The sequence below is a fragment of the Anopheles nili genome, chromosome 2 (genome assembly GCF_943737925.1).
Source record: "Anopheles nili chromosome 2, idAnoNiliSN_F5_01, whole genome shotgun sequence".
Classification (NCBI taxonomy): Eukaryota; Metazoa; Arthropoda; class Insecta; order Diptera; family Culicidae; genus Anopheles; species Anopheles nili.
Window position 1 is genome coordinate 22,105,990 of NC_071291.1, and position 25,759 is coordinate 22,131,748.

General features: G+C 46.5%; 4 protein-coding genes across 4 annotated transcripts; 1 reads left to right on the forward strand and 3 right to left on the reverse strand.

The window, feature by feature from the left end:
* Positions 1-1,006: 1,006 nt before the first annotated feature.
* Positions 1,007-9,666, reverse strand: LOC128731933 (uncharacterized). The gene is made up of 4 exons (XM_053825094.1): positions 9,646-9,666; positions 3,201-3,270; positions 2,172-2,278; positions 1,007-2,083 (listed from the first exon to the last, which is right to left on the reverse strand). Exons 1-4 carry the CDS (start codon positions 9,664-9,666, stop codon positions 1,007-1,009), a joined length of 1,275 nt encoding a protein of 424 aa, XP_053681069.1.
* LOC128730424 (MOB kinase activator-like 1) lies at positions 9,523-10,964 on the reverse strand. The gene is made up of 3 exons (XM_053823472.1): positions 10,870-10,964; positions 10,609-10,769; positions 9,523-10,351 (listed from the first exon to the last, which is right to left on the reverse strand). The coding sequence occupies exons 1-3, from the start codon at positions 10,881-10,883 to the stop codon at positions 9,879-9,881; spliced, it is 648 nt and encodes a 215-aa protein (XP_053679447.1). The 5' UTR covers positions 10,884-10,964; the 3' UTR covers positions 9,523-9,878.
* Positions 10,965-12,036: 1,072 nt separating this feature from the next.
* LOC128732023 (FAST kinase domain-containing protein 3, mitochondrial) lies at positions 12,037-14,039 on the forward strand. Its single transcript, XM_053825181.1, has 5 exons — positions 12,037-12,223; positions 12,287-12,474; positions 12,542-13,586; positions 13,653-13,722; positions 13,810-14,039. Exons 1-5 carry the CDS (start codon positions 12,037-12,039, stop codon positions 14,021-14,023), a joined length of 1,704 nt encoding a protein of 567 aa, XP_053681156.1. The 3' UTR covers positions 14,024-14,039.
* Positions 14,040-14,125: 86 nt separating this feature from the next.
* Positions 14,126-18,985, reverse strand: LOC128731944 (IQ and ubiquitin-like domain-containing protein). Its single transcript, XM_053825106.1, has 7 exons — positions 18,615-18,985; positions 18,317-18,453; positions 17,913-18,240; positions 15,307-15,653; positions 15,043-15,221; positions 14,787-14,922; positions 14,126-14,670 (listed from the first exon to the last, which is right to left on the reverse strand). Exons 1-7 carry the CDS (start codon positions 18,983-18,985, stop codon positions 14,126-14,128), a joined length of 2,043 nt encoding a protein of 680 aa, XP_053681081.1.
* Positions 18,986-25,759: the final 6,774 nt, after the last annotated feature.

Sequence of the window (25,759 nt, forward strand, 5' to 3'; positions counted from 1 at the left end):
ATAGAGAAAATAAACGAGCACTCGACGGTAAACAATGATCTACAATTAGAGCATAAATCACTGGAACGAAAAATTCTCCAACTAAAGCAAAAAGGTGACTCAGAATCGTGTAAAATCCAACAAGAGTTTGCGAAACAACAACATGTGCTCCAACAACAGTTGAAAGATGCCACACAGGACTGGGAACATAAAATTAAGAACATGGAAAATATGATCACAGGTTTGGTAAATGAGAAAGATCAAAATGAAGACAAATGCGCCCAAATAGAAGTAACGCTAATTGATATGTCGAAAGAGTTAAACGCAAAAGACGAGCAGTGCAGGAAGTTACAGTTGCAGTTGAAGGAAACTGAGAAAGATAGTAAAAGAGAAATGTCGCAAACAAATAAGCGCAATCGGAAATTTGACGATGAGGTGGCGAGTAAACAACAAACTCGGCATGTATCTGATTCAAAGCATGCCTCCAAAGAATCGTCTCTAGTCAGTGATTTTGATTTTGATGTAGGTTAAAATAGTATTCACATGGTGCTACCCATTTTGAAATAAAAAAAAATTATATATATATGTATATTATATTTGTTTTCCAGAAATCCTATCACTACGATAATGCAGAAAGCTGCCAAATGATGTATAATAATGTATTACGCAAGTAGCAGGTTTTGGAAATACATTTCCATTGATATCGATAACGGTTAATGTGGCCATCTCTCGTCTATACAACATTGTAAGTATTAATTGGTTGAAAAAAGTATCCAATGTGGTCAATGAGAATAATGAAGCCCGATTATAAACGTATACATCATTTCTACATTATATAGCTAGTACCTAGTAGTATACCATTTGAATGGATGTATTAGCGCGCCAAGATGATGGAAAGCGTTTACCGATTTTTGGCGACTCCTAGATGGTTGCGAATTTCTTCAAAAATGAAATATCCATACACATTTGTTTAACCGATATTATAAATAATTTATTACAAATAAACGTTTTTTAACGACGTTATTATTTAACCGTACGATAATGTGTAACCCATGCTCTCCATTAATGTTTCCTTGATAGCTGGCTGTAGCGCTTTTTGCATGTAAGTTGTCAATAGACCTCGTACCCCCTTGGAAAAAAGATTGTCGATTTCATTGGAATATGCGTCGTCCAAAGCCTCATTTGTTTCAACATTTTGCCATCCCTTATCTGAATTAGTGTTCACTGCTCCATTACCGTAGCTGCTAGTAGCGCCGTAGGTCGAGTAGGAGAAAGGATTCCTTTCGGCGAAGAATGTCCTGCTGTTAGGGTCCGAATCAACGTTTGATGTTGCTTGCACATTTTCGTCTCGGTCATTGTCTATGTCAACGAATGTAGAGGGCGATAGAAACAGGGTGTCACCATCGTTCAATTTGAACAAATCGTTTGTTCCATCGCTGGCGGTAAAATCATCGCTCATGTAATCCAGTGATCTTCGACGATCTTGTCCATAGTACGAAGCTGCGCCCGGTGGTTGTCTATTGAAGAAGTGACGACGTTTGGAGTTGATGCGATATTTAATACCACTTGGTCCCTCGCAGCTGTGCGCGAAGACGGAAATGAACCCAGGTTCAGAAAAATGGGAATCCGTTCTAACGTTGGCCTGTCGGCTTCGTTCGCCGAGGCCAGAAGGAATAAGTGGAATTGTGCGAAATTCAATTCCGGCACGGCGGAGTCGTAAAATCATATCACATCGCCCTCCCGATGGATGCATGATCACGCGGCCGCTTATTTGCAGATCAGGAAACTCAAGCTTTGTGTCGAGTGTACGATTGTGTTCGATGAATTGGCATCGGTCCACCACTACCCACTGATGATTTTGTGGGATTCTTACTCTTAGATTTGCCACTTCAACTTGAGCCGCTCCTAAATTTGAAGATCCTGAGGATTGAAAGAATGGTCCTGCGGTGTTATGAGGCATGTCGCTTAGCTTCTGCTTATAGTCAGAAACTATTTGTTGGATTTCCTCGTTGTAATTATTGCTACTAAATGGGGATCGCTGCCCAGAGGATCCGAACAGCGTAGGTCGAGTTGGTGCACCATTGTCCGAAAAATCAATGATAGACTGTAGGGTTGGAGAAACAAAGAAGTAAATCATGATGGCATTCGCCTAGTACGCATGAAAAATAATATTGAATGCTTCTCACACGTACGGTGGACCCGGATCGTTGTTGGCTTCGACGAAGAGTTGTATCAAGTGCTGATTCTAACCTGTTGGCACACCGTTGGCCGTAGAGATTTCGAATTGTTCTGGTGCGTCCTGTGTATTTGTTGAGAATGTTAACAGAAATATTTAATTGTTAGCTCAAAGACATCTTTCGTATTGCTTTATTGCAAGAAAAAACTTTGTAATTTGAATAAAGTTCGTAATTTGAAACTGTGTTTTAGTTTGTTGCCTTGTTGACTGATAACTTGGATTTATAAACGTTGAAACTCGACCGCTAGCGGTTTTGGTTTCTTTTGGAGCACGCCAAGACCATTAGGCGGTTGGTTAGCCACCGATAAGTAGGCATGTATGAAGATTGATTATAGATTGCAAATTAATTACAATAAATAGTTTAATTATTTTTACGAATGTGCCAGCGTTATTTGAGTATGTATTATTCATGGTTTGAATTTTCTAACCAATCAAAAGCACAATTATAGTTGATTGGTACAACTTATATCGTTGCAATTGTTTTTGATATAAAACATTATGTCTGCACTTTCTAAATTTGATTTGCACATTGTTCAATTTGTTTTCCAAGGGCTTACACATTTTTCTAAACGCACGGTTTTTAAATCACAGTTTGAATTTTCAATGTAACATCACTCGATGGTAACACAAACTCTTTTGATCATCCTATGATATTTAGGGGAGCTAGGAAAAGTTACGGATGAACTGGATCTATTGTATTACTCGACTTTTCATTTTCTCACTATCACCTTCAAAGATTCGGCAAATGAAAATGAAACAATGGCTAATGAACGCTGGGGTATTTAACTGCAGCAATTACATCACACCATTCCCAAGCTGCGCAGGGCACTGATCGTAGGTAGACGTATTTTTCGTTGTAACTCATGAAGCTATATATACAAGAGAGGCGTCGTCTCATCATGGTGAACTTATGAATACTTTTCCAGACGCTTTTCGCGTACTGTACAACACGCAATACAAAGGTTTTCCACCATATGCTGCTCACCTAAAACCAAACTGGACGTAGCAAAGCACAGGATAATGATCCAAAGTTGATGACACATTCCGAAACGAATCTTCAAGGATGTTTGATCACACAAGTAAAGAATTTTCGCACTAATATATCATTCGGGTAACAGTTCCAGCATTTATCACAGCTCTGGAGGCCAAAGCGTTGTATAACACATTCGGGAACAGCAAACTCTGGGCTCAGTGTCGTTAAACCTGGTCCCTCACTGGCGAAAACAAGTGCATAGCCACCGCTATGGGAGCTGCGCCGTCGAAAGTTATCCGTAGACTGAAGCACTCCCAACCGAAAGTGGAAGCCACCTCCGACCGAAACCAACGATTGAAAAAGGAGGGAAGCTTTTCCCAGCATGCATCCTAACATGGGCTCCCCTCTCTTTATCGTATCTTTTTTTTTCATTTCCAGTTCCACTTTGTGGCACATCTTCCATCCCATCCAGGGCGCCGAGAGGTGTCGGAAGGGCTGCAAACAAGAAGCAGGGCGGTATGGTCGCTAGGGATTTGGTTGGTTTGGTAGCGCCACCGCAGCATGGCCGTTTTCCTCGTGGCTGCAAGTCAGATGCAACAGGTCGTTTGGAGATCGGGGCAAAACGGCATTGAAAATGTGCTGGAACAGGAACACGGTCCCGAGGAAAAGTGAAGAGGCGAGCGTAGAAAAAAAAAAGAATACAAATCACGTTGCGTGAAATGTGTCTTCCTCCCCCGTCAGGGAAAATGCGTCTATGTTAGGGCCAGAGGTAGTTTTAAGACCTGTTTTGCCCTGAGTTGCTTGAATTCTTCTTGGGGTTGGTTCTTGCGTTCCGGATCAGTAATCGCCGATGTGTGGTATTCTGTGGCACTTCCTTTGAGTGTATCTGGGCGGTAAGCGTGTGTCGAGAAAATAGTTTTCCGTTTCGTAAAGCTCGCTAGTCTATTTGGGTGCTAGTAATTTTTATGCTGTTTCAGAATAATTATTTTACGCCTTTTTAAGGCCTTTACAAATTATTTTTTTTGTAGTAACTCTGGTTGCAGGTAGCCGTTTTGCGTAAACAATTTATATAATTACTTATACAAAGCTATAAAGACGTTATCAAGCTAATGTAGATTATTTGGCTTTTTAATCTCGTAAAAATTAATTCCAATTTGGAGCACACAAATTTATTACCAGCTGGCGACAAGTTGTATACTTTCATTTTCCGCAAACGAAGAAGCGATATAGGGTACATGAAATAGTCGAAACTTCTCGAAAAGTGTTCAAGGGATAGATTCGCATAGGTTTGAGTGAAACAATAAACTTAATTCACGTTTGTTGCCTTGCAATTTGCTACTGTAGTTTGCGGTTTCTGTAGTGATGCGATCCGTAATTCACTGATAGTGGCCGCCTAGCACGCGAGTTTGGGCCAACTGCCTTGTAGCACGAGTGACAGTGGATGTCGAGGAACGGGATTAGAAAACACTTCCAAGGAACGGGGTAACCTTAAAAAAAGCGTGGCCCTTGCAACCGATCGTTTTTCTTCATAAATTTTCCTCCAAGGGTGTACCGTAACAACGGGGCCGGGAAAAAGGGCTTGCAAGGTGCAGATGAACGAGTGCAACCTCTACCCGGGTTGTCAAGCTACCGGAACGGTAGGAAAATGCGAAAACAATAAAAGCATTGGTACCATCGAAAAGCCGACATTCCGCAGAGACGACATGTTGTGACCCCTTAGTATGAGACTAAGCATTTCGGGAGGCAGAGCGAAAACGTGGCAAATCGCACATGAAACGAATTATCTTCCAATTGAAAAGACAATGGGCATTCATTTCCCTAACACAGAAATCGACAGAAAGTGAATCTGATTGTGTGTGGTAAAAGGTCTCCGCGCGTTTGCGTCTCGGTTTGACTATTCCGCCTTTGATATATGTACTCTGCTTGTTGCTTCGACATTGAGGGGCCGTTTGTTGCTGGCAACGTGTCGATTTTTGTGTAACATGCTGCAATAATGCTGTTAGGAATATGCTCGGCATTGTAAGAAGGCAATAATGTCGTGCGGTTCGTTGTTTCTTCTTTTTAGCAATCCGACACATTGAATTATCGTCTAATTTTAGTGTCCCTATGCGCGATTATGCTTATTTTCACTGGCAACAATAGGCGAGACACGACACGCAATCATTTCACTCGGCCATGTCATTAGAGTTGTTCGCGAAGGGTGCAGATTGTTATCGATGATTGCGCTAAACGTCGCCATTTTTTGCTAAAACATTGTGCAAATATACAAATTTGGATTACGCATGAGGTAAGAGTGTTACAATCGGTGACGGAATGCTGATACTGTTACAAGTTTGAGCACTAGTCCAGGGTTTTAAAGTCCGTGTCCCCTTTGCATTGATTTTTTGTGTAGTACTGAATGCTCAACAGAAGATCGAGAATTTTTAATATGTTCAATATTAATAATTATATAATTTAATTTTCATGAAATCAATACGTGAAAGCATCATGTAATTTTTTATGCGAAATACAACAGTTAATATATGATTGAATAAAACATAAAAATGAATATGGTTGCATTGTCTGATGCATTATAATAGAGAATAATATGACGGCTGCAAAAACTTAAAATGGAACAGGAAACACTTTCAATGTGGCACAAATGAGCTACAAAATAGGTTTAAATTATGGCCCAAGAATATGCAACGTTTGAATACGCCAGGCTCGCGAATGCAAGATAAATAAGCGCCAGTAAAGAGGTGGTTGCTGAGCGGATTGTAATTTAATTATGATTCATGACAGCGCGAAAACGCCTTCAAAAGACTTCAACGCTCGTACCTTTCAGCCCTCGCGTTTCCCCGATCTATGCGTAACGGTATGCCAACGGTTCCGATTGCCCTTTATTCCGTCGCTATCTGCCTTTCGCCACAGGAAGAGTGGGAATGTCTGATACACATCTCCAGTGCTCCAGCATCAGGACCAGCCGGTAAGGTTCGTCTCAGTGCACGCTTACACCGAAAGGTGTACCGGGTGTGAAACCGGAGATCCGGCCGCTGCGTGTTCCCTTTACATGCGGCATCAGGCCCAAACGATCTCTACAGGTGCAGCGAAGCTCTGGTGCACGCGTAAATGAGGTAAATAATTTAAATCTCTCAGAATCTCCTCTGGGCCACTGGGCCAACCAACGTGAGCGGTTTGGTCCGGGAAAAGTACACACATTCGGGTGCGGAAGGTGAAATAAGGTCAACAGCAACAGCAGGTTGATGCAACGAGCGATCGGCCGTTTTTCACCGTCGGCGGAAAATAAGAACTTGGGGCTCCGAGAAACTGTTTTCCACCTAAATGGCACACATTTGGGCTGCATGACCCAGGGGACGCAGGTTTCGTTTTTGTGGCTTTTCGCTTTTGCGATGCCCGGTGCCGTTTTATATCAAGCGCGGTGTCGAGTAAGGCGTTGAATAAAACAGAGCTGTAACCGAGCCGGGATGTAATATTTTCCACGCTATCGCACATCGCAACCCATTCTTTTCTGGGATGGTGTGAAAGGCGGTGAGGCCTCCTCTTTTCGGCGCGAAACTTCGTCACATTTTGTTTGCAGTCTATTGGCGCACTTTGGGTGTTACAAAATTCCGTCATAACTCGGCGATTCCAGGTCGGCTTTACACTTTAGGGGATGAAATTTAAATTTCAAAAGAGCTGGAAAAATTCATAATTCTAGCACGAGGAAAAAAAGCGCGATCTCAATTGCTATAGTTTTATGCTGCTTTCAAGGCTCTGGGTCACATGGTGATGGAATTGATGAATAGCTTCAGGTTATATTATCCGCCGGTAGCGGTGGTTGTTGTCTTAATAACGGAAATAAGTTAATGTGCGCCATACTTGCATACCTAATTGGCAACAAAGAAAGTCTCTGAACATGTTCTAGCCCATATTCGAGACATGAAATTTGGACATATGAAAAATACCTCAAGAAACAAAAGCTTCCATGCAGCTGAATGGGGTAAATATTTTTCAACAAATTTAATTCTGTGACTCGTGAAAAGCACTTTTCTCGTTCTATAAGTGACACAACTTTCTATTTAAATATCTTATTCTTCTTACCTGAGTGTGAAATATTCAGATACACTTCGCAACTGATTGATTTTATATTTTCTGCTTTTTTTTAGTGTTTCACAGATCAGAATTTTCAGCGTAAGTATGCCTGTGTTTATGGTCTAATACTTGTTTGCTTGATTTGAACCAGCTGCAGAGAAGTAATCATATCCTCGTGCAAGCATGAACATCGTTTTGCGCTTTATGTTTTCACCATAGTCATTGCATCGTGGATTTAATTGTGGAAATAAGCTTTTAGATGGGATGTTGTGCAAATGTTCGCTCTTAAGTTTTTGCTTCAACCTTGCTGTTTTTTGTCTGCTCTGTCATGTTGTGCATTTAGATCATTTGCTTGCCTATGGTTAGGTAACAGGAACCATTTAATGTAATTTTAACATTGTAATTGTAATTGTTGCGCAATTTTCTTACCAATGAGCTCTGGGTTAGTTTGGCGGTGGTCTTCTTCGCTTTAGGCTCTCTGGGATTTTCGTTGAAGCTACGTGCATTTGTTTCCGTTGGGATGTCCGGTTTATCAACCTGCGTTTCTCGAAGATCTCCTTCCTTCCTTCACCGCCTTCGTTGCTCATAGACGACAAAAGCGTTTACGTTCTCCAAGTGGATGATGCATGTTCGTAAAGGACCGAATTAATCATAGGTCAATATATCACGCATTTCGTGCGTTGTTACCATTAACATCCGTATTAGTTTAGCTGGGAAACCGAACTGGTACATGGACTGATCCATGGTCAGTGACACGTGGTGCGAGGTGACATTTCTGCAGGATTTGAGTGTAAAGATTTGATTGGTGGTCGATTTGTCTTCCATGAAATCTCCTGCCCAAAAAAATCTCAAGCAAAGCGAAGGGAGTAGGGAGAGAAAGGAAGCGAAGAGGGGTTGCAGAACAATTTTCTCCAAGTATTAATATTTTAGATAGGCTAGGTATGAATGACCAACAGCTTTGGTAGCCTCATCCAAGGACGGGAAAAATACTTCTACGGCAATGTCTAAAGTACCGAAGACACTACTGCTGCATATATCGTTTGCAGCATCTGCACTGCAACCATACACCTGTGAACATCGGCACATAACCGGATTAATAATTTCAGTCATCTTTAGTAACTAATCATGAAGTTAAGCAAAAATGCGAAATTGCACTGTTCTGAAGCATTTTAGCCGATTCATATGCCAAATCGAAGATAATACTACCCATTTTGCGAAAATGCTGCGAAGTATTGTTGATCGTGATCCTGGTAACATAAAATAGATACTTTTCTTTCAATATGCCAAACCGGTAACCGTTTATACAAGACACAATGTTTAAAAGAACTCTACGGTACTGTTTTAATGTGTTCACAAGCTGCTGCTTTAGCTGGCACCAACTCCGCCCGCAAAGATTCAATTTTGAAATCTAAAAGTGCGCCCTTAAACTATCTTTACATTTTCGACCCTGAAAAAAAACGCACTATGTGAATCCTCGTTAGAGCAGCAGCTGAGCCTGTGAGACCCAAGCAGCGAGAGGGGATTGCCGCGACATATGTGGTGTACAAGTTGCTGAGTACGCTTGTGTATATATATTATTATCATCAATGTGTTGTAGCCTATCTTTCTTTGCTGCCCTGTGCCTTTTTTCGTTATCAGTCATTGTTGGTGTTGCTTTTAGCATATTTTACACCATTTATCTTTTATACTCTTTTGTCCGCTGGTTTATCATCCACGATCAGCGTGGTTTGCTCTTAAGCGAAACGTAGAATCTTTTGTCCTGACTGGACCCTGTCCGATAGTTGTCTACATGCGTGACTTTCTTCTGAGTAACATATTTGCACAATATTGGATACACGCACAAAAAATCGAAGTGGAAGATGAATTTCCATTTCCTTCTGGTATACTGAATAGAGCTTATTCTGATGCCACTCGTGGGAGATGTAGAATGCGTAGAAATTAACGGTACATATATCATTTTTTTACAAATTCGTTTCCCGATCGCTAATGCCTAACGTTCCATCCTACTAGCCGTGCCATTCCTTTCAATGAATTTGATTTTAAAATATACTATTTATTTAACCAGTATTCAATTCGGTCGTGGAAAGTCCCACAAGATTTGATCAATGAGGCTGCTAATGCCGCTATGCTCCCAATTATCAATGCCGCATAATGTCTCTTACTGAGTAATGGGCGGTTGAAGATCTAGATTCCTGGTGACAAACAAACAAGAAAACCCAAGGAAACATAGGAGATAACTATCAACGATATATACAATGTGCAATGTCTTGCTAACGATACAGAAGTCATTGTTCGAGCCAGAGGATACGCTTTCATAAAACGCCGCCACTGAAACGCAATGCAACGAGACTCCGAAGCGTCTTCGAAGGGATTTTCAGCACATTACTAGCGACAGCTTCGGATACATGCTGGTAAAAGCTTAAATTTAAAATCGTACTTTAATAAAAACATTCGATCTCTAGTAGCAGTAAAAAATAAATTAGCTTAGTGAGTGTGTTCGGAGACAATTGGGTGCTGGGAGACGGACAAGAGTAATCTTATCCGCTGGCAGGATGAAAAGTTTTACCATAAACATGGGTGTATGACCAGTTTCGGGGGAAAATAATAATGACTTTTTGTTTATCGACCGTCTTTTGTGATGAGCTTATCAATAAGATCTTGCAAAGGTGCTAATTCACGACGATCGATAAGGTTGAACTCTTGTACAAAGTAGATGAAATGTTTAAATGAAGTATTGAGATGCGCTTCCTCGCTCAATCGTACCACTTCAGGAAAGTGTTGATGGTAGATGTGGGCGTACACGCGGAACAATCGCTTGAGGATCGTTTTGGCGATATTAATAAAGTTCTTCGGGAACGGCACACCAATTTTCGAAGGAAACAGCGTCTCATCGTCTAGTTGATCTTGCACCCACGTCATAAGGTAGTCGATGTACTTAGGCGCGCTGCACTTTATCGGTTTCTTCACCGTTTGTCCATCCGCCCAATGGTACTCGTACTTTGGACCAGCAGACATGATGCCACAAGTGTCTTCGGTACAGAACTCCGTTATAGTGCCGTACAGCATGTTGATTTGATTGAAAAAATCTACCGCTAAAAATAGAATCACATGTAGCTCATTAGTGTAAAACGTAATTACATTCCCGTAAGAAACGGATCAACCAATTCAAAATAGCCACCCTGCGGTGGAATGAAACATGCATTATGTTTGACACTGAATGAAAAGCTATATTTATCTTGTCTGTTATCAATGGAATCTCCGAACGTGCCATTTAGCTAAAGAGTAAACTAACGAAACTATTGCGTGCATATCATGAGGAACTTTTTATATCCTTTCAACAAATACTTACTATTGACTGCGACCCATTCGTTGAGATCTTCACCATCCGGAAGCTGTACTGCATTCCGCAAGTTGCCGGAACCGAGCGTAGCAGCGGCATGTTTCATAAGATCATACTGGTGTGTACCTTCTGGAATGTTTTTCTTTGGTTTAAATGTTTTGCTCGAGCGACTGCAAAAACCCAGAAGGAATGAGTTAGTAGGTAGGGAAAATTGGCGATTGTATGTAGCTGTGCGATCTCTTCTAGGGGATGACACGGTTGAATACTTACAACAAGAAGCTCATTGCGCTGGGTGGAACTTCCCTATATCCGCACCCCAATCAATACAACGGCTCACTACTGAGGGCCTCGCAGGATTAGCGAGTCTACTGGCAGCTTCAATCAACACTTGCGGTAAGTGATCGTCTAGGCACGGATTGAATTCTATAGTCCAGTTTGTGTTGATCGATTCTCCTTATCCAAACAACTACTCGATCTGAAGGAGTGCAACAATCACACTTAACCAAACCGAACGGAATTGAATCGGAGCAAACGTAACAGTGGACTTAGTTTGTACACGGTCGCGATGGATAAAACAATACAGTTTGCCCTATTGGACAACTTACGAACGGAGTAACATGAAAGCTAATTCAAAGTGAAAATTAAAGACGAAACAAAACGAATCTTTGGGCACTGGTAGTAGGCAACAACTTTTTTACTATTTTTCCCTACGATTCTCACGATTAAATCTGACGTTTGGTGGCCTTTTGAAATGTCAGTGAAAAAAAGGTGGGCTCCAAACTGATTTCTGATACACTTGGAGATATGTATTTGAAAATATTTAAATTATTACTTTAACGCTGTGTTGCAATACTAGTTGTACCATTCTTCAATTGATTAGTTATTATTTTAAAATGATTGCACAGTATAGTAAAGCGTTATTACATAATATTTGATTATTTGTTTTTTGTAACTATGGTTTAAGTTTAGAGGTACAATATTTCTAACTCAGATTAAATCAGGTTTTATTGGTTCCGTACATATTTTCCAATTATTTATTCTAAGTATTTAATGCAGTAAATAACTTCTTATACAATGGCTAACGAATAATGATATATATTTGCTGGATGCACGAGCCACACTGTACAGGATCGGATTGTCAGTTCCGGCATGTCTTTGATTTGACATGTTTTGAAGGAAGAATTTCTGCGCTAGTTTAATTTTTAAGGACTTTAACTTATTTCTTGGTGCAAAATTAGAAAATAGCAGTAAGTATAAATATACTGCAAATCTTGCACGTGGAGGCTTTTTTTTTGTGTTCGTACTACTGGAACCAGTATAAGTAGCGATGAAAACACATTCGCTGCTGTGTGCTGCACGAGCAGATAAACATATTACATAAAAACTTATTAACCCGGGTGTAAACTGTGATTTTTTACTTCTATCAAACTATTAGATATGTTAGGATTACGAGGAATAAGTCGAAGTATCGGCTACTGTTTAATCAATCGCAGCTACAGTGCATCCACCAGTGCAATATCGGCTAAAGTACTTGCAGTAGATGCTAACGGCGATCGGAAAAAAGTACAACCAAACCCCAACCGCAACACACCAGGATCAAGCAGTGTGGCGAGTGGTTCAAAGAGTAATGATCAAATATGCTTAATTTATCTATCATTGAAGTGATGTACTTACATTACTGTTGTAGATCCCATCGTCGCCGCGGCTTTTGCTTCCTTGCGCAATGAAGAAGTTAGTTGGGAAGACCCCATCGCCAATGTTGGCGATACAAAACAAGACGTTCAGATTGATGAAATGATTCTGAAAGCAAACACTGTAAAAGAAATTCTTGCCGTGGCCGATGTAACAAAAGTCAATCGAAAGCAAGCTCTAAAGGTATGTCCGCATGGATTGGTGGTTGCAATGGAAGAGTTCACACGATTCTTATTCGATTCCCTTGTAGATAGTTTCAATTTTGGCCGAATGGAGCTCAATACGGAAGGCAAGTTTATCCGACTTTGAAAACGATTCACGTTTTGTGAATCTATGTAGTCTGCTGGGACGAACGAGCGCGCAGCGTACGGCTGGAAAGGTCAGTCACTCGACAAAAATAAGCGAACTTCAGGGTGACGATCTCCAGACCGTGCTCGGCATCACGGCGAATGATGAAGCGGCTAAGCTTGTCGCTGGACTCACGCTACCCCAAATGATCAAAGTTATGTCCTCGTTGGCTATGAAGAAAAAACGAAGCATTCCGTTGCTGCGTTCGTTATCATTTAACATTTCAAGTAATCCGGGACATCTGAACCTGAAAGAATGCAGCGACCTGCTGTACGCGATGGCTTGCCTAAACTATCGTGACGTCGTACTGACGGGCCGGGTGTGCGCCGATTTGGATCAAGAACTACCAAAAAACACGGACAAAATAGCGCCTGTAGTGTCGATTCTGACGAGTCTCGGCATGCTTCGGTACCGAGATGGAACCGTGCTGGATAATCTTTGCAGCTGGATCGCAACTCACCATGAACTCATCAAACCAACCCAGCTTGGATCGTTGTTTCTGTCATTGGCAACGCTTAACTACGAGCCCATGAGCATGGACACATTAAAGGTGAAGCTAGTCGCTAACGTGTCAGAGAATGATTTTATACGTTCGGTCGATTGGTTGAATACGGTGTGGTCGCTTACGATCCTAAACTGTGTAACCAGCGCGCAGTTAACATCGGTTCTGAGTTCCGATTTTTTTCACAAATTGCAAGACGAGCGAAACGGCAATCTTCAGCCTTCGATGAAGATGAAGCTCCTTAATCTGGCCGCCGCTGCTAAGCGTGTCTCTGGTGCGAAGGAAACCCTTTTGGCCAGCCATCAAGCGGATCTCTTCGTCCCATTCGAACCGTCGAAAGACAAGCGAATCCTTGTGACTGGCATGTTGGACGCACTGAAGAGCTTAATACCTTCGGACAGCATGGTGAAAATTAGTCAAGCAACCACTATGGGATTCACAATTGGTGAGTTAATATTTTAACAATTGATTCCAACGTTCAATGTTTGTAAAATACATATCCGTTCTCTAGATGCTGAATGCGTCCTGGATAAGAAATGTTTACCGCTGCCGGTAGACAAGAATCACGAACAAGGGACGAGGTAAGCCGCTTCGGATATCCACGTTTACAAACAACTTGCGCAATATTAATGTGACATTCCGTTTACTGTCTGATTTCGTTCGACTAGGATTGCGCTGCTTGTGCATGACTATCATGATATGTGCCAGGGACCGCACTTGGCACTGAACGGCATACAAACACTCAACATGCGATTACTGGAGCAGGAGGGCTACACCGTGGTCTCGATACCGTACAACGAGTTCAGCACCAGTGACAAACTACTGAAGCGCGTGGAGTACTTGCAGAAAAGGTTCAAGTCAATCGTTACCAGTAAACAGTAGAATCCAAACCAGTACTAGTGCGATAGGATGGGTTTTGTTTTGCCGTTAAGAAAGAAGAGAATAAAACATTACCCAAAAAAAACGAATGCTAGGTCTCCGCATTCACACGACCTTTCCGTCCAGTCCGACCTGCCACCAGTCACCGGACTCGGTGAACTCTTGATCGATCTCGCGCAGCTGCCCAAACACCGACCGGGCCAAAGCGTGCTTGCTCTGGATTTCCTTCATCACGCTAGGTTGATAGTAACGATCTAGACGTTGCAGCTTCAAGTGGGCACGTGTCTCCTGCTCCGTGAGGCAGACGCAGTTCCACGGCGACCAGTCCTGGGCGACGTTCCAGCGTGGCAGCAGCAAATCGGCACGATCCGTATCGTTTGATATGACCGAGTGGCCATGCCAGATGTTCTCGACGATGTGCTTGATGTCGTTCTCCTGTATGATGAACGCGTACGACGCCAAGGATCCTCGCTTTCGTTCATCCCGTCGAACGGCGCGCAGGATCGACCGGTAAACCGCGATGTCCACCGTCGATCCAAGCAGAGAGCTGCACTGCCCACAAACGTCAGCCGAACGCTGGCGCGTATGCACGGTGAAAGCGTGGGTTGGGCGCAGTTTCTTGCACTTGCGACACAGCTTATTGGCCGGCTCTGATGCCATGGTAGCGGAAGGATAAAACAGTCACGCAGAAGCGTGAAAAAGCCAGAACAGTTACATTGTCCAAAAAAAAAACACACACATACACAAACGCCCCAGACGAACTTACTCTCGCGTGCCTTTTCCGGATCGGTGCGTATGATGTCGGCCAGCAGTGTCAGTTGGCGCTTGCGCAAGATTGCTAGGTCCTCCGCACCCAGGTGGCACAGCAGAAGCTGCCGTTCACGCTGCAATAAGTTCTCGAGCTACCAAGGCGAAAGGCCGACCGAGCCGCCAACGAAACAGAGACACCAGAGTGGGGCAGTAGAAAATGGTAGCGAAATGTGGAACGTATGATTAAATGGATAATGGAAAACGGAACGTACCTCCTCCGTTGCCGGGTGGCTCTCCTGGACGATGACGTCCGACAGCTCGTCCAGCAGCGCCACGTGTTCCTGTGGGTCTGCGTCGACGGTTGACGGTGGAGCCTCCTTCAGCCGGCGATAGTAGAGTAGTAGAAAACGGGCCCGTTGCGTTTGCGGTGTTTCCATCTCGATGACCCGGTCTTCAGTAAGCGGACAGGAGAGCGCACGTGATCAATCAGCTCCACAAATGCGGCCACGTGTGGGCCGGGAAGTGACGGTACTTACTGTTGCAGCCGACCCAGCGTTTTGGTTCACTGATTTTGACCAACTGCCGCTCGACTACCTCTTCGGACTGCTCCCGACGGATAGCTCGCCGCTGCCGTTCGACGCCGTTCAGCAGCTGGATCTCCTTGTCCAGCAGAATGTTCATCTCGGCTATTTTGGGTGCGCCGGAGTACCGCTCACGGATCATTTTCAGCTCGTTTTCCTTCCAATTGTGGATTTGCGCGAATAGGGCGTCAAACTCTTCGTTCGTCTTGGGATATGCCCGGGCGACGCACGTTTTGTTATGGGCGAGCGTTTTCGAATGTTTAGCGCTGATTTCATTTTGCTGCTGCTGTCGCTGCAAATCTCTGTGAAGCAGGGAAAGCTATTATTTTAATTATTTGTTTAAATACGTGTAATGTTTGTTAGTGCTTGTTTTCGTAATGTTCGTAATAACCAGTATTTTCCTTGTTTAGTGTGAGATGAAACAATAATTTTTCCGTGTATCACAACTTGACCAACCAATCTCAAACTAAATAAAACTCTATCAAGAGGCGTAAAGTCGTTTAAACGTCCCACGCAACCGTCGCATAAGCAAATAGTAATTTACAACACAAAACCCGCTAGTTTGGAATCAAACGAGTCACACAAAAGCCACTCAAGCAAATAATAAATTGACGCGAGAGATTAATTCGGCTTAATTCCTATTATGAAAAACCTTTCGAGCGATGCGTGAAGCCGCCCCAAACGCAGCCCCTGCGCGACAATATCCATTACCATAACAAATCCCTGTAATGAATTAATGCTCCGCACGGTGCAGCATAATAGGTCGCGGTCTAGCGCGAGCAGCAAACCGTAGCCAGGCTTGGTCCGGGTTGCGGGAACCGAGGCCAGTTACACTCCCATCCGTTCAGCGCCAGGCAATCTTTGATAAGCTCGTTAATTTGTGGTCCCGTGCGCGTCTCGATCGCACGTTGGCCGCGTAAGGAAGTGATCGATAAATTCTTCCCGCAACGCAAGGGTAGTAATCACGGATCGGTTTGTTCCGCCCACGATGGTTGAGACCTGCGTGGCCGCATGAGGCCCGCAAATCGGTCGATTAATCGGTGCGATCGGCAGCTCCAGCTCAACAGGGTGTCCCGTGAGCTCTAAAGGACTACGACGCCCGTGAGCCCTCCGGTACTCCACTCCGATCGGGGCAATTATTGGCAGATCCGGCGTAAACAGGGGCGAAACGCAAAGCGTGATATTCAGGCCGCGTGGCCGTGCGTTCTAATGAGCTGTTCAGTTTTCAATTTAATGGGACATCTGCCGCATTCCGGCCCGTCCGGGAGAGCATAAACGCGCCATCATTAGCTCGTCGAGGTTTCGCGCGGTTTTCCCGCAGCAGGGATGGCACGCGATTTTGGTTTTATTTACACCACACCATAACCCGCACGGTGATACCAATTAATATATGGAAGCATAAAAATCGCATAAATCGGCTGCATCGTGGCGGGTCCGGGCGTCGAACGAACGAGCGATTCACGTACTGCGTTCGATAAAAAGTGACTAAAATGTGCACCATTGTTGCAAGCGACACTCGATCGTTTGGTAGAGAGAAAGAACCACGTGATTCGGGCTGTGGCCCGCACTAGAGGTAAGATTGATTGCTTCGCATCTCTTCTACCGGTGCCAGAGACCCGCTCGAGTAGTGCCGCTTTTTAACCTAATAATAACAAGTAGGACCAACATGTCCGTCAGGCCCCACATTTGCTCACCGGTGAAGAACTAACGAACGAAGTAAACTGACCGGCAAGGGCTGGGTTCTCCCACAGTTGAGCGTCGAACGAATTGGCAAAAAAAGAAGGAAAGCAAGCACAGAAAACAATCCATCAAGCTCAAATAGATTGTGCGAAGCTGTGGCCTGGATCGCTTTATGGTCTAGGGTTCCAGCACATCGGACGCAGCTAATTGCGTTCCGGTACGCCTTTTTGGCATTTTATCTGCATGCATCAAATTTACGGATGAGGTTTGATGGCTAGAATATACCGGACCAGAGCCCAGATGCGCATTGTACAGGGAGTGCATCCACAATCGGCCAAACACCCTCCATAAACGCTGTTCAGCATGCGAGATTTAAAGGGCCACTGTTACAGGGAGCTATTAATGACCCAGCAAAATGCACACGCTGACGAGTCGTTGCCACGCCTTGTGTTGATCATTAAAGATGGATCTGACGCAATGTCATAAAAGTGGTGGAACGCCATCGAAGATCTTGAGATCCGATAAGAGATACATTTTTCACCAGCCCATAGAACGGAGGAGCCATCATGTACGCGTGCACGGTCTGATAGTGTTTTCCAGTTTTGGATGTGTCCATTAGCAAGCCGTTTCAACAGCCCTGCACCCGACGGTTAGCCAACTAGAAACCTCAAACAGAACCTCGCCGGGTTCTGGACAGCCCGCGCTTTAGAACGAAGTCCTTAGAAGGAAACCATTAAAGCGGAATTCGTCAAGAACACCATCAGCTTCGGAGAGGTGTGCACCGTACCTACCGAGATGCGTTAATTGCTTCACACCTACCACCCTAGGGGATGATTAGGTCTCTCGACCTCGACCTCATCAGCTATCTCCACTAATCCTACCTCCACTCGGCCGCACTCTTCCGGATCAGCCGCTTCCAGAGCACGCGGCGCCAGTTACGCTGCAACAGCGTCACTTTTCCGACGACGTCCTTGCGCAGTTCGAGCTCCTGGAACGTCTCGTAGGGTTGTGGTTCTCGGGTCGAACCCTCCGGGATCTTCCGCTCGGCTTCAACCAACGCCGAGTGCTGTACGGCCTGACAACGCGGGATCGCGGTCGTGGTTGTCCTCTCGCACACGGTCTGCGTGTCTCGGCTGAATCTAGTGCCCGATTGTGTCAGTCGATCCGCAGGAGGACCTGTCTGGGTGAATGCGTGATGATACTCGATGTCTGAGAAAACAAAGGGCGTGGAAATACGCTCAGAGTTAGGTCAAGGAGCGACCAAAGTCCCCCGGTTGGTTCTTACTGCTGAGCTTGTTGATGTAACCCCCGACGAAGGGCTTCGTGATGACCTGGTTCTCGATCTCCACCACCACGTCGCGTGGAGGTTTTCCATCCTCACCCGGGATCCGCACGGTGATGATGTCCGGGAGTGTCAGGTTGCTGCAAAATGAGTGTGTGATCAGAGTGGCAAAGCGATTAAAAATCTCGAAAGCCCCAAAACCTCGCTCAGTCATCCACGTGCGGACAGTTATGATGAGATCGATGCGCTGCTCCGTGAGGAAGAGTTTGCAATCCGCAGAGTCGGTGACCGCAACACCTACCGATAGTACAGCTTCAGGTTGAGTTGTACGTTCTCCTGCCGTGCGGCCTCGGACAGCAGTAGTTCGAGGTCACAAACGTCGTATTCGCTCACGCACAGCTCACCAAGTCGCCGGTGACCGGCCACTTCCATTCCGGCCTGACGCAGGAGAAGGAATTTCGATTTCACCTGGAATTTGCACGCGATGTGCTCCTTCACCTCGTCCAGGGTGTGATGACGCGGATAGGCGTGGGCCACCACTTGTGCTTTCATGAGATGAAACTTCACCGTCACATCCTTCCGGTTCTTTCTGGCGCCGACCGGTAGTCGCGGACCGGAAGCGGTCGCGGTCGCGTCCGAGAACGGTTCTTCGACGTCGGTGTGCTCACTCATCACCGACGGGGACGTGTTGTAATGAACTTCGACTTTAAACTTGCGTTTCGGCTTTCGGTGCGATTCCGGGTCCGGGGTTTTCCTACACCCGATTGGGCCCGCGTGGAAAACCAATGTCCGGTCGGGTGATGACGCCGAAAATTCGGTGTGTTGTAGCGCACACCGAGAAGCGAAAAGCCACCGCCGGCACGGAAAACAAGAGCTGGAGTGTTGCTGGGTTGCTAGGGCGTTTGCATGGTAACAGCGGCGCCTGCGATTTGACGCCGCCTTCGATGGGGATTGCAACGATGTTGGGTTGGTGGGAACTCAAGGGAAAGAGCACACCTTCACCGTGTCGCTTCGGTGCAGCGATGATGTTGATGATGATGATGATTATTGCCCCGATCGGTTCGATCTGTCTGGTCACGGGGCTCGATTGATCTGTCGGCTCGAACTGTCCACCGCAAAGGAGGCCCTCTAAGGAGGCAACGGAACCATGGAAGGAGAGGGGGGGGAATAATTTTCGTTAACTCATCCGTCCGGCATCGGCCTTCGACCCCTTTGGGTGGGCTTGAAATGTTACCCCGTTCGGTGTTTTTGGGTTTTTTACGGGTTCCCGAACGTCCAGAACGTGCCGTCGTGGGGTTAGAATTTTGGAACACCCTTTGCGAGGGCTTCTTTGGGCACTGTTTCGTTCCTTTCGACTGGGCTCGGCCTGTGCACCTGGTTAGGATGTAGCGCGGGCCCCGATAGAGATGACGACCATACCGTCAACCGCCAACCGCTAATTATGAGATGTTTGCCATCGCATAAATAACTGTACAGCCGGTGGAGTACAATTCACGGTCCGCCTCCCAACGGCCGGCCGGGAGTGTTCTACTTCGATCGGTGCGTTTCCCACATGCGAGACTCGCAATCTGGGGGTTTTTCTGCACACGCTTTTCTGTGCCATTTGGTACCCGGGGCTGGGTGAAGAAGGGTGACCGGGCGAGGCACCGAACCCGCGGGGACTCGACCAGAACGGCACGGCACCAGGACGAGGATCGGACGGCAAAAATTATGCGCGGAAATCACAAATCATTCGCTCCCATCGTTTCGGGCGTGTGGCCACAAGGGAAGGGACTAGGGCAGACGAAAAAGGGCGCGATAGTTTCAGTGGGGCAGGGTTGCTGGCCGAGGCAAGCATTGAGTTTCGAGGCAAATATGGTTCTTTTGTTGTGTTGTTGGGGAGAATCGGGAACGCAGCATGTTGTTTATGTTGCAGAAAATGTTGCCAAAAGAAGTCTCGCTCTGTCTTTGGGTGTCAATGGGAGTATTTTTTGTTTCGAATAGAGAAACGACACCAGTGTTCTGAACGAGCGGCTTATCTGCAGAACAATCGAATAGTGTTGCAGGTTTGACTTATAAATTTTGGATGAGAGTGAAAATAATCGTTCTGAAGTAGGCGGGATACATCCAAATGAAGCAGGATATATGGCAAACCAAGAAAACTTATTAGAGTCTCTTTCGGTGTTATTAACAGTTTTTTACTGCTGATTACCTCGTTATTAGCTAATTATAGGGATAGGTGTATTAATAATGGATATGTATTCATTTTTTGTACAAATTTAGAAGCATATTACAATTAATTTATTATTTCAAAAGAAATTTGAATTTATTGTATAGAATAATTTACATAAACTTACAATAAATTATTTTCATTAACCAATAATCAATTGTATTATTTTGTCATTAGAAAAACTCATTTAACCTGGGTGTATTGTTGACGCAAATCGCGCGAGAACCCCAGTAGGGTCGACGGAGAAAGGGCTACTAGCCCTACGCCACGCCGTGGCCGGGAAATCGCGATAATCCAGAGCACTAATCATACTGCGCCCTAGTCAGCACCTTCAGCATCCTGCCTGGGCCCCGACCAAAACCCGATTATTTGCGGTGCTCACCTTAGCCCAGTGTGGCAACAGCGTAAATGCCCTTGGCGGTCGCATCCAAAGGGCTCTGATCATCGTCGATGCAAGCTTCCTAAATCAATGGGCACTATCCCAGGAGGAGTAGCAACGGTTTCGCGAGCTCCCCAGCGGGAATCGATGCGCAAAATGGGCGCACGCGGGCAAAAACATCGATCGAGATTTAGCGCGTGCAACGAGTGACTTGCGCGAAAGTGAAACCACGAACCCCCACAATCCGTCGCGCTTGTTGCGCTCTTCGCAAAAACGTTCCGCTGCTCGTTGACGTCAGGCTCAGCCCAGAGCCCAGCGATGGAAACGGTTAAATGCGCCCCCATCACTCCCCACCCCAGCCCGCTGGTGTCCGTTTGGTGGGCTTCCGTTGCAGAAAAAATCCCCACGATCGGCAGCAGCAGTGGGTGGCGTTGGAGGATTTGGATGGATGAAATTCGGGGCCATCGTTTCGTCATTCGCGTTCCATTTTTGCGTGCCTCGCTTCTTGGCTAGAGCCTTTTGGCCGGTTAACGGGAACTAACACCGGGTCCGTGCGTGCGGAAGGGCAGGACTGCGCCGCGCCGGCTCGGAACGTCACCCGCGTACAGGCCGGTGTGGAGTGCGCGATAGCAGACGAACGAGAATATAATTAAATCCATTCTGCGGTTGTGGTGCCGCGTGGGAAATGCGGTTCTGTCCCGCGCGAGGCTACGCGAGCCTCCCCACGCGCCTAACTGTTTGCGTGCTGAATTATGTGCAACCATTGATTTGCAACCGAGCACGCCGCTGGTGGGTTGGAAATGGGCCTGATACGCGGCACCGCAGGGCCGGAAAACCCCAAAACCCCAAAGCCCTACGGCTGCGTAAGCCGGGAAGTGCCAGCCGTATCATGTCAACATGCCAACCGGCTGTCAGTGGTGAGCTTTGTTTATCCCTTCAGTCCCACCTCCGAGCCCTACGCGCCCGTTCTTTATTGCCATACTTATTTTATTTGCTGTTTTCGGTGAAGCTTTCCACTAAGCATCGGGCGTACAAAATTATGGCGACTATTATGCGCTCCCTGTGGTGTGGTTTTCCTTTCCCTACAGGCCCTTACGCCAACTTACGCCGCGTTACCAGCGGAAGCTGAGCGAAGTCGGTCGATCGGTCGGTCGGATGTCTCAAATGGCAAAAATGTGACCCCATTCCGGCGCCATTCGGGCGAATTCACGGCGTTGGAGTGGGTTCCCGACTTCCAGGGCGCATGAATGGCGATCAAATTAAAAGCCATCAATCTTGCAGTCCATCGGCATCGATCGCTAAAACCGCGCTACCGCGCAAAACCCAACTGGCCCAACTCGCCTTTTCACCAGGGCACGCTTTTGTTTGCGCATTGTGGGGGACTTCATGTCATGACTGTGGCTCCTGCTTTTACCTTGGCTTTGTGGGCCGGATTTAAGGGCCTGGCGTTTGGGAGCGAATGCGGATGAAGGCAGGACACCACGTGGCGTGGTGTCGTTCATCATGCGATCATTATCGCACACCGTCCGATTTCACCTTCCGGGCATTAACCGGCTCGGGGTTGTCCAGAACCAACGAAACGTGCCCGTTCTTTGGCGTGTTCTAAACGTAGCTAATGCGAGCATCGATAAAGCACCACGGGTGAGTGATTTCGATTTGCATTAATTAAAGCTCAGCATTGCTTGAAGCGCCCGAGGAGGATCACGATGGGCCACCGGCCATGAACCGCATCGCTTGACAGAAGCGATCGTCCCAAATGACAGTTTATCTCGCATGGATGGCGCAAACAAGCGATGATTGATGGCTGCCCAAATGGGAGCTGCCATTACGGATGGCACGGTACATCGGTGAGGCCACACGTTCGTGTTTGCTTGCCCGTTTGTGGGTTTATTGGCCGCTGTACGATGGCTCGAAATGCGAACAGCAAACATGCAAATATCCTTCACCGCCCCCCGAATGACATAATCGCATTTTCGCGGCTTCTCCTCGGGGCTCGATGGCGTCCTGCGATCTTCCGCTGGTACCGGACCGAACGGACAGCCAAACGGCGCGTATGGTGTATTGAATATTTAAATCAACCCCACCAGGCGATCGACATCGAGCCACCGAAACCACGGAAAAGCTAACAGTACTCGCGGGACAACCTCGCGGACCAATTGTACCTCACACTCGACGGACCTCTACCGGACTCATTAGCCAGTCTGGGAACGTTCGGGCACTTCGGCCCGGGGTCCGGTTTCATTGTCATTCTGCTGCGTGGCCCTTTGCGACCGGGCGGGCGAACCTCGTCAGAATGCGATTTTTGGGGAATGCTTCAAAATTGTGATGCCTTCTTCTCGCGCCGCGTACGACCTCCTGCACGCGAAGCACCAACGACCTGATTGGGTTCCCAAATTGGACGTGGAGTTTCCCAAGCCGCTGGGTCACATTCTGGTGAAGCTGGAGTAGCTGACGAGGGGGCTTAAGTGAGACATCCAGACAATTTTTCCGAAACTAGCCGGCCGGTTGACTAATCACTCTAGCACCACGGCCACTTGTGGCCATCAAACCCCGGCTTGCCCGAAAAATAAACTGGTACAAATTAATTCCAAACCGCTGGACCAGACCGAAGGGTGGAACGAGCGGGAAGATAATAATTAGAGATTAGCATACTGACCCAATGGCTGGTGGAAATAAGCCTCCCATTCCAGCGCACCATCCCTTTCAACGGCAGCGCAAAGGGTTGCATCTGTCGTGGCTGCACCGACGACAGGAATCAGAGGTTCCCATTTCCGTTCCATCACGGGAGTCCGTTCGGACCATTAGCGGATATTTTGGGCTTGAGAAAACTCCCAAGCTCGTGGCAGATGTCGCGCGAACCGGCTTCGGTGTGGAACGGTCACAAATCAAAATTGCTGGCAGGCCAATGGATGAGGGCATTATGCCGAGAATGGAGCCCATTTTCGCCAGTGACGCTCTCCGGCCGTGTCGCCCATAAACCGACCGCGGTCCGTTTCTTATTTATGGTGGCCACACCGGGGCGAGGAATTAATGGATTTGGTTGCGCTTTTTGAAGGAAGCGGATGCAACGGTTGATCGGCCGGTAATGATAAGGTTTATGACGAAATGATCGATCCGCCGGCGAGCTTGGGTCCTCGGGGCCCGGAAAAACTAGCGTCCAGTTCGATCCGCGATCCACGCTGATCGCTGAGGTGGCTTCGGTGCCCCCGGTGATGTAATTGAAAATGGAAAACAAGTCTATCAGAATTTTAATAACCATTCATCAAAACAAAACCCCTACCAGGGTGCTGTTAAATGTTGGCCCCGGGAAAGCGAACGGGACAATCTTCGATACCGCTCGGCGCTGGTTTGCTGCGCTTTCCGTTCGGTCCAGTTTTATGTATATGGGTTTGTTGTTTGTTTCTCGCGGTTGGCTTTGGCTCGGTGCGTTTGGTTCGCTTTTCCCATGGGTAGCCGTTTCCGTGCGGCATTGAAGTGAAATTAATAAAATTAATTTCCTAAAGTCGAGTGAACAAATGCCTTCAATTATGATGAATTGTCTTTTTATTCTGTCTGTGATAAATGAAGCCAAATGTTGTTCGATGCTGTGAAGCTTCTGCTTCTTCACATATCCCGCTGTCAACCAAGGTGTAGCTCTGATTGGTGGCGCCAAAGAAAGGAATTCAGGTGCACTCCATGCCATGAATGTGTTGCCTATTATATGGCATAAAAACATGCAATCATTGATAACATAATGATAAATAGCATAAGCTCAGTGCTGAGTAGAAACGTGCAGTTGGTTCCCAGAAGGACGAAATTCGATGAAGCTTCAGTTAGCATTGCACTCGACCATTCCACCAGAGGGCAGCCAGCGAGGCTTTGGGAAAACTCAACTCAAGTTGGTAATTGTGGTTTTCCGCGCCCAGCCAAGCAAAACCGAAGAGCGTTAGTTTGAAAGATATGTGTTTCATCTGCCGATCATTATGCCGCGGAGAATGTCGATCATTAACATGCACCCGGCGGTGGTAAACGTCCCAAACCCGGTGTCTACCCTCCTTGCTTCGTGGGTCTTTCCTTCTTCCGTTTCTTTCCATCCTTTTTTTTCACTTCCCATTCCCTCTCTTTCTCTCTCTCTCTCTCGTTCTTTCTTTTTATGCTTTTCCACCCGTTGCATAGTTAGAATATTGTTAGTAGATCGTTTGAGCGATACTTTGACGCGAACACGTCGTTCCATTGACCAATCCGTCCGTCACGCAGCGTCAACGAGCCCGCGGGGAGGTGAATCCCATTACCCACCACCCCGGCACGTCCGTTTCCACCCGCCCCTCCCCCTCTAGAATGGCTTTCCAATTAGGGCGGCACGCGGTAGTGAAAAGAAATGCACTAACGACGGTGGCGCTGCATTTCGTGGAATGTACGCCAGCAGAGCCCGTAATGTGGCTGTGCATAGGGGTAAGCGCTTGCCACACACACACACACCAGACCGGCTAGAGATCGGATTGCAACTGGGCGAAGGTAGGCCGCCCAACCGCAGCCCCCATCTAGCGTGGAGAGAAGCAGCGACGAGTGAGTGATTGTTGGCTTTAGCATAATTAGATGCGCGGACCGGGAATCACTGGGAAGTGGTTAATAAATCACTTATCAACACAGGCGTAACTGTGGTTCCACCTGGGGCTTCCTGGAAGATGCCGGAATCGGTTCCATCTCCGTCCGGGCCGGCGAGGAAACCTGTTAAAGATCTGGGCTATTGTTCGAAATTGTTTTAATTACACGAGGGTGCGCTCGCCGAGGGTGGCAGCCGTTTGGGGGCGTGTCCCGTCGAAATGCACCCAAGTACGGGCCCCCGTTTTTGCAGCGAGCCCTTCCGAAAAAGGGCGCC

Coding starts and splice junctions, on each gene's coding strand:
- LOC128731933 (XM_053825094.1), bottom strand. CDS start 9,666: ATGTATCCGAAGCTGTCGCTA. Junction 3,271..9,645: donor TGTATCCGAAGCTGTCGCTA/GTAATGTGCTGA, acceptor ACATCCTTGAAG/ATTCGTTTCGGAATGTGTCA. Junction 2,084..2,171: donor AACAACGATCCGGGTCCACC/GTACGTGTGAGA, acceptor CCAACCCTACAG/TCTATCATTGATTTTTCGGA.
- LOC128731944 (XM_053825106.1), bottom strand. CDS start 18,985: ATGAGTGAGCACACCGACGTCGAAGAACCGTTCTCGGACGCGACCGCG. Junction 18,454..18,614: donor AACCTGAAGCTGTACTATCG/GTAGGTGTTGCG, acceptor CTCATTTTGCAG/CAACCTGACACTCCCGGACA. Junction 15,654..17,912: donor AAGAGTGCGGCCGAGTGGAG/GTAGGATTAGTG, acceptor CCTGCTTCACAG/AGATTTGCAGCGACAGCAGC.
- LOC128732023 (XM_053825181.1), top strand. CDS start 12,037: ATGTTAGGATTACGAGGAATAAGTCGAAGTATCGGCTACTGTTTAATC. Junction 12,224..12,286: donor TGTGGCGAGTGGTTCAAAGA/GTAATGATCAAA, acceptor TTACTGTTGTAG/ATCCCATCGTCGCCGCGGCT. Junction 13,723..13,809: donor AATCACGAACAAGGGACGAG/GTAAGCCGCTTC, acceptor TCGTTCGACTAG/GATTGCGCTGCTTGTGCATG.
- LOC128730424 (XM_053823472.1), bottom strand. Junction 10,352..10,608: donor CGAATGGGTCGCAGTCAATA/GTAAGTATTTGT, acceptor TTCTATTTTTAG/CGGTAGATTTTTTCAATCAA.